At 41.4% G+C, this 7,612-nt stretch overlaps 1 protein-coding gene across 2 annotated transcripts; it reads right to left on the bottom strand.

The window, feature by feature from the left end:
- Positions 1–418: 418 nt before the first annotated feature.
- Positions 419–3,785, bottom strand: LOC117762116 (dynein light chain 4, axonemal). Of its 2 annotated transcripts, none has more exons than XM_034586586.1 (4): positions 3,700–3,785; positions 3,106–3,182; positions 1,675–1,758; positions 419–1,503 (listed from the first exon to the last, which is right to left on the bottom strand). In XM_034586586.1, exons 2-4 carry the CDS (start codon positions 3,172–3,174, stop codon positions 1,339–1,341), a joined length of 318 nt encoding a protein of 105 aa, XP_034442477.1. In that variant the 5' UTR covers positions 3,175–3,182; positions 3,700–3,785; the 3' UTR covers positions 419–1,338. The 2 variants fall into 2 exon arrangements, with proteins under 2 accessions (XP_034442477.1, XP_034442487.1); XM_034586596.1 differs by lacking the exon at positions 3,700–3,785 and adding an exon at positions 3,483–3,677.
- Between the last annotated feature and the right edge of the window lie 3,827 nt (positions 3,786–7,612).

Genomic DNA, 7,612 nt, shown 5'->3' with positions numbered 1-7,612 from the left:
ATTTTTGGAACCATCCTGCTCTGTGGATCTCTTAGTTTTATAAAGCATTGTAAAAGCAGTTGCTGGCATATTACTCCTCTGTGTGACGCACGTACTTTTACACTTTTTTTCAAACCCAGCCAAAAAAAATCCCAAATGTATTGGTACTTTTAACAAATGTGTAATTTGACTCTTGGCAATGGAGGAGCAGTCACTAACGATTCTGTAACTGCATTAGCTGTTATGAAAAAGAAATGATTTGCCTTATTCACGTTCTAATTTGGTCTCTACTTACAAGAAATCTCCTCTACCTCCGCAGCTATTATCTCCTCACCACAGGCGTCATAAAAATTACAATTTGCTTCTGATAAGTCTGCACAAAAATATCCCGCCAGAAATGAAATAAATGCAAATGTTGTGAAGAACACAGGCGACAATCTAAGTTCCTATTTCATCACATTTCAGAGTTTATTGTACAATCAGGTCAGTTCACACATAATGGTCCGTTGTGCTGGATCATTAACACACTGGCATCACCATGAAAACAATCACATTGCTTGTATCACTCGGCGCGGCGGTGATATTGTTCGGGATTATTACAAACAGCTTTACAGGGAGAAAAGGTGGATCGTGTTTCGTGTGGTTCGGCTCGGAGCCTTTCAGTTGTAAGAAGATGCCACTGGTCTTTAAAAAGAAGTTTTTCAAGTCGCATCAAACTATGTACACATAAAAAATATTAAGAATTTTATTAAAAGATTTGCACGGCTTGAGAGAGAGAGAGAGACAGAGACAGAGAGAGAGAGAGAGAGAGAGAGAGAGAGAGAGAGAGAGAGAGAGAGAGAGACGAGTGCAAACGGACAGTTTACTGTTGCACAAAACTGCTGAGGGAGGTGAACATGAAGTGTTACTTCAAAAAACTGTGTGTGTCCAGCACACACCAACATATAAACTCACTCACACACACACACGCTCCCTGAAGAGGAATGAGGATAAAGGACTTTGGAGACCCTGGCTGTAGTGTTTGTAAAAGTTGAACTTGCACACACACACACAAATGTTTAGAACCACGGAAAGAAAAATAAAGAAAAGTGACAGACAAGGCAGGAAGCTGTGTTAATGCCAAAGTGACTGCTGCTCTCAGAAATTCCCTTTCAAGTATTTTCCCTGCCAACAAACTGGGCGAGATCTTGAAGTGGTGGTTTATTATCTGCCAGAGTGGCTGGTAGTGTGGACAAACTGACCTGCCACAACACAAATGTTAACCAGCATCTGGTTGGTAGCTGGTGTTTATTCCTAGCCCAGTAAGCCACGGCACAGGGAGGGGGGGGGGGGGGGAGGGAGAGCGAGAGGGAGGAGGTGCTACGAGCACTTCCACACGCACACGGCCAGGCTCCCTCCGAAGAACATGTAGAGCAGGTTCTTCACCTCGTGAGTGACCTCGAAGCCGAAGCCTTCGCCGATCACTACATGCCACGAGCTGCCGAATTTCTTGTCCATTGACTCCTTGATCATCTTCGCTGCACTCTGGAAGAGATGTCACAAAGAGGAAGTTGTGGTGAATCAAGCCAGAGAGTTAAGAGTGTGTCTTAATATCCTTTCAGAGCCCGTTACCAAAGAAAAGTCATGGCAGCAACAATCACTTCTGACAATGCTGCCAGATAAGCATCAGACACACAATACACAATACACACTCACCTCATTGTTGGTGGCAAACTTTTCACAGGCTGTAACACAAAGCTCCATGGTCTCCACCCTCATTTCTTCTGGCATGTCCGTGTGCTGAGAACCACACATTTTGTAAGGGTCTACATTTAGTTCTAAATATATTGTCCCTTTATGAATCTCTATATTCTATCACATGTACTATGGGCCAACGAGCATTCAACAAATCTGCTGACTTAAGATGTTTATAACATAACGTTTACAAAACTAAAAATACAAGTTTAAAGCTAAATGTGTTTTTCTGAATGCTGCCAACACAAGTCACAGATGGTTCTGTGGTCTCTTGTCATCTTTCTTTTATATAACACATGACTAACATCCATCTTTCATATGAACAACCATGACTATGAACGCGTTTCAGGGGATCCAGTCCGTTAACATGCATGTACAGTAGGTGCCCACACTTTTTGTAGGAGCTTAGATGTTTGATGTACTTATGATGTATTAATAAAGGGGCAATGTGGCTCAGTGGCTCAGAGACCAACACTAGTGGACATGAGAGTTTTCATCACATCATTAAAAATGATGCTTCCTCAATCTGAGCTTTTTCAGATTAAAAACTCCCCAATGAAGATGATACATGAACTGAAAAAGACAGAGTTAAGATGTTATAATGCCAACATGATATCATCTTATTTGTCAATTAATTATGGATATTTTGTCAGATTACTAGAATTGGCAAGTTTAGTGACTCAGCCTTGTTCATCACTTCTTAGTGACCCCCTGGAAATAACTTCTGTTGTGTTGTGGGGATTCGGTTGTGTTGTCATATTGACGAAGATGTTTTCTCCATTTGCAAGTTTTCTTAAATTGTAGTGTGTTGAGGCCACTGTACAATATCTGTAGCTTGATGGATTGAAGCGTCAGAAAGTCGTGGCTGCATCTGCATGTTAGCTTGTATGTTTGGTGACTGAAGAGTCTACACACAAGGTACTAGTTTGTGTCTCTGGGTAATTTTAGACAAATGCACCCTTAGAACAATCTTATTGGCAATAAAACCCGATTCTACGGTGGTTGAGAGAGATCAACGCACTGCAAGTTAAGAAAACCACTTCATCAATTCGACCACATGTGCGCTGCAAAGAAGTCACAACACATGCAAATACAAACACACGCTGCAAAGACGACACTGCAAAGCGCACGTGTCATCAAATGGATGAATCTGTTTCCTTAACTTGCAGTGCGTTGAGCTCTCTCGACCACCGTAGAATCGGGTTTTATTGCCAAGCTGATTTACACATGCAAGGAATTTCCTGTGGTGTATTTGTAGAGTCTGTCACAATTGATGTGCAGCACTGAAACCTGAGGCCTGAGGAGAGACACTTAAACAATGGAAATGTCCTTCTGACACTGTGTTTGCAGAATGAGCTGCTCCCATGTTGTGTCCTGTGTCCCACTTCCTACCCTGATGAGAGGGAAGCTGTGCAGTCTCTTGTAGTCCTCTTCTTTCTTCCCCTCGCCTGTCGCAGCCATCCCGACCCCTGCAAACACACAGTTCACACGTTAACCACACGCACGTTAACCACACACACGTTAACCACACGCACGTTAACCACACACACGTTAACCACACACACGAACCAGCTGTTGTAGGGGGACTTATTTCCTAAGTACACATCTGCAGCTGAGGCTAAGTTAGCTGACAACACTTAGCCGTTACTAAGTAACGGCTAACTGCGGTGAGACGCTAACACAAGCATCTCACCGCAGATTCCCTCAGAAAACAAACCCCTCTTATCTAAACCACACACAGATAACGGACATGTTAGTTAGACCCGAACCCTCTTTAAACTCAGCCGGGCTCCATCACGTTAGTAACCGTCACTAGCTTCACAGGTTCTATGAGCTAGCTAACCCAGCTAGCCCGATAGCAAACAGATACCGGTCGATGGTTTCTTCAACATTTTAAACACATTTTAACCCGTGAATCCACCGACTAGCTGCTACTGAATGTGTGTCGGTGTTAGTGAGAGTGGGTATGGACGCAGAGCTACTTACGACAGTAAGGGCAAGATCAGATGTGGCAGCGGTAGTTCGCAGAGGCACTTCCGGTGTCAACAGAAACCGCTGCTATGTGAGGCAGCTGCCGTAGATGCCACACTGTTCAGAAGCAGCTGCCTTTGATGTTACACGGTTCAGAAGCAGCTGCCTTTGATGTTACACTGTTCAAAAGCAGCTGCCTTTGATCAAATACTGTTTGTAGGCGGTTGCCGTTGATGCCACACTGTTTAAAGTTCCCTGTGTCATTCCATTTCATTACACATAACTCAATTTCTGAACTTATTTGTTTGGTTTTCTTTGTATGTATGGATGACTTGGGTTGTTACCGACATCTGGTGAAAATGTCATGTCAATAGCATCTTTAGAAATATATTTACTGAGAAAAATGGTGACATGTTCAATATTTATTTTACCCGCTGTATACATACATATCTGATAGAGATGAAGGGAACAGAAAAGACATGAATTGTGGAGCCATCACAATCACGATCCATCATTTCAGAGTATTCATGTAATATAATTTAACATCATATTTACACTACAATGGCACATTTCTCTACAAATACTATCAAGGTGTATATTATGTAGATATTGTCCGTATTCTTATTTTATTTTATTTTTTCTGTTTTATTTAATTGTTGTCTACCTCATCTTATCTCATCTCATCTCATAGTATTGCAGGGTGGAGCAACATTTAACTAATGTTATGTTATTATAATGTCATTAATTATCTGTTTCACATTGTTAACACTGCAATCTGCTTACATATAAAATTAATATATATATTAATTTCATTCAATCATCATAATTATCATAATACCATGTTATGTTATATGAACTTATGGTTTCCTCTATTTTTATTTGTCTGTTACTTTCTATCATTTTTTTGTTCTAACTATTTGTACTGAAATAACGCGACTGTGGAACAGACTGTGTTTCCATCCTCTCTCTGTCCCACATTCAGCTGGAAGCATCTGGGTGGAATCCCCAGGTGGAGAGTCCTGACCCAGAATCGTCTACACACACAGACACACAAATAAAACCCCACAAAGCTGTGAAAGTGAGATAGTCCCAGATTCTCTCAGTGTGTGACAGTTACATAAACCTGGGTTGTGCTTTTAGAGCCTGAAACACCAGCTCATGAACATCTGGATTCATTTGGTGTCTGAAACAACGACTGTCCTCGGGATTAGAGAGGATTGTCAATCAATCCCTGGAGAGGCAGACAAACAGATCACAGACAGATCACAGACAGATCCCATGATTAGTTTTCTCTCCTTTATTCTGTCTGTCGCTCCTTGTCTCGATCACAAGTTCAGATCTGCCTCCTTTTCTCAGGAGTGTTTTGCTCAGATTAACTGTAACTATTAACGACTATGGAGCCTCTGAACGGGCATGGCGACAATTTCTTTAAGGGTTACTTCACCCCACAATACATATTGTATTACATTGAAATAGTTTTCAATAGTATCTCATCTTATCTTACCTTGTCCAAAAGCAGTTAACTGTAAGTCCATATAAACTGCTCATAAAGTCCCATTTATATGCAGTAGGCTATAGAATTATTTATTACAATTATCTACCTTTAAGAGTTTTTTGTGATTCTAAATACTAACCCTAACCCTTATATTATTGGTTTCTAATTCATCTTGTTGGATTGAAACACTTTTATGAAAGAATAAAATCAATTATAATCATCGCTAGTCTAAAATATAAATGATGTTCATGATGTAGAGGAGAACAGAAGATTTCAAAATGAAGGAACGGAATAGCTCCTGGAATAAATGTGTGCTTCATTTTAATGTTTAATCGTGTATTTTATTAGTGTTGGTTTGTATGATTGCACATAATGATAACTCCACTATCAGTTTACTGAACTGTGCACATGTATAGTTCAAGTATGTATTTTATTTCTCTATGCTCAACAATATGCTGTTTCGTTTTTTTTGTATTCAAATACTTATATATACATGCTCTTGGTGGCGTTCATCATATAAATGAGCGGGGCTCCTGCATGCCACTGTGTGCACTCGCCTTGGATCTCAAAAATACACTGAGAGCTGAGAGAGAGAGGGAACATTAAATACCCAGGTGAGACGCTGGCAGAGAAAAGTGCCAGAGGGCCGGTAGGTAGCTGAAATAAAAGTGTCAAAACACGAGGAGAGAAGGAGATGGATTTGTTTTTCACACAAGGTGGAGTGAATAAGATGCCAACAGGTGGAGAGAGAGGGATAAAAGAGAGGTGGAGGAGGTGGTGGTATAAATACCTGGAGGAAAGTTTTCACCGTGAGGGGAAAATGTTGTATAACCACAGTGTGGTTAAATATGAGATGAGGCCAAGTGTTCAATAAAAACATCAACAAGCTGCCTCACTTAATGATGAAGAAAGTGGGGGAACAGGTTCTGAGCCAGTTCAAGGTGAAGGACTGATCGACGGTGAAATCGCAGAGTGGGATGTGGAGGATGTGTTCGGCTTGCTCGAGTGGAGAAGAGCTATCAGCGATGGAGCGATGCACTGCAGAGAGAATTCAATTCATCTGTAGTCACGAGGAGGGTTGAGACACCAGCGTCTCTGCAGCAGAGCACGTGGGACAAAATGGAGAAAGACGATGAACGGGGGGGAAGTTTTGCTGTAAATTCAACATGTGAGTTGTCGTGTTGGTGCCGACGTGCGACAGAGAGCAGGGTCAAACCAGGATTTTCCATAACGTCTGGATAGAGGTAATTACTGTGTATCTATAATTCAACAGCAGAGGAAGCAGATTGTGGGGGAGGGGGGGGAGAGGACCCCATGTGACTCTGCTAACAAGCGGTGACAGAGATCAACAGAGACGGAGCAGAGATTCATCATCATTAAAAAACTGAGAGGGAAGAAATCTCTGAAAGATCGACACACTGATTTTATAATTAGCTCCTACAAGGAGTTACGTCTTCATTACTGTGTCGTTGTGTGTTTACTGGTTGGTTTGTTTGTTTGAAGGGAAGAATACACAGAAACCACTGGACAGATGTGGTGTGTGTCAGGACCGGATCTGGATCAGGTGGTGGATCCAGGATTGTTTTTCATTTAATGTTGCAAGAGAATCATTCATGGATCTTGATGACAAAATAATTTGGCAAGTTTAGAGAATTTATATCTATAAGTGTGTGAAATTTGGTGCCTAAAATTAACAGATGTATACACATTTATAAATATAATTACAATACAAATATATACATTATTTGTATATATATACTACAATATAATAAATGTAGTGACAGACGTACTTCAACAAATCAGGTTTTGGTATTGCTCATTAGCAGCAGCAGTAAAAATGGTGGTTTGGCTTTTATGAGCAGTTCCAGGGATTTAAAAACCTATCAGGAGTTGAGTCATGGTCCTTTGGTCATAACTGTGACGTGTGGTGGCCGGAGGGAATGAGAGGAAGCTGAGCTAAAGTGAGACCCATAAAATGAAATGTTACCAGTGGGAGGTTACACATCAGATCCCAGTTCAGCCGAGGCCCAACGCCAAGAAATGTCGTGTGTGGGAAGATCAGTGGCCACGAATCAGAGCTTTGTTTAAATCTATGAGTAAACTATTATGTTTACATGAAAAGACGTGTTTCTCTGATGAATAATCGGCTCAGCGTCATACATATTAACACACGCATACACACACACACACACACACACACACACACACACACACACACACACACACACACACACACACACACACACACACACACACACAGGCAAACAGCGAATAGGCAGTTTATCTAGTCTCATTTCAGCGAAACGAGATTTGTGTGTGTGTGTGTGTGTGTGTGTCTGTGTGTGTGTGTGTGTGTGTGTGTGTCTGTGTGTGTGTGTCTGTGTGTGTGTTTGGGTCATAAAGGGCAGTAGCTTGAGGTCTAACCCAAATGAG

Source organism: Hippoglossus hippoglossus, chromosome 1 (assembly GCF_009819705.1).
Source record: "Hippoglossus hippoglossus isolate fHipHip1 chromosome 1, fHipHip1.pri, whole genome shotgun sequence".
Classification (NCBI taxonomy): Eukaryota; Metazoa; Chordata; class Actinopteri; order Pleuronectiformes; family Pleuronectidae; genus Hippoglossus; species Hippoglossus hippoglossus.
The sequence above is the reverse complement of the archived record's forward strand: the minus strand, read 5'-3'. Positions and strand labels throughout refer to the sequence as shown.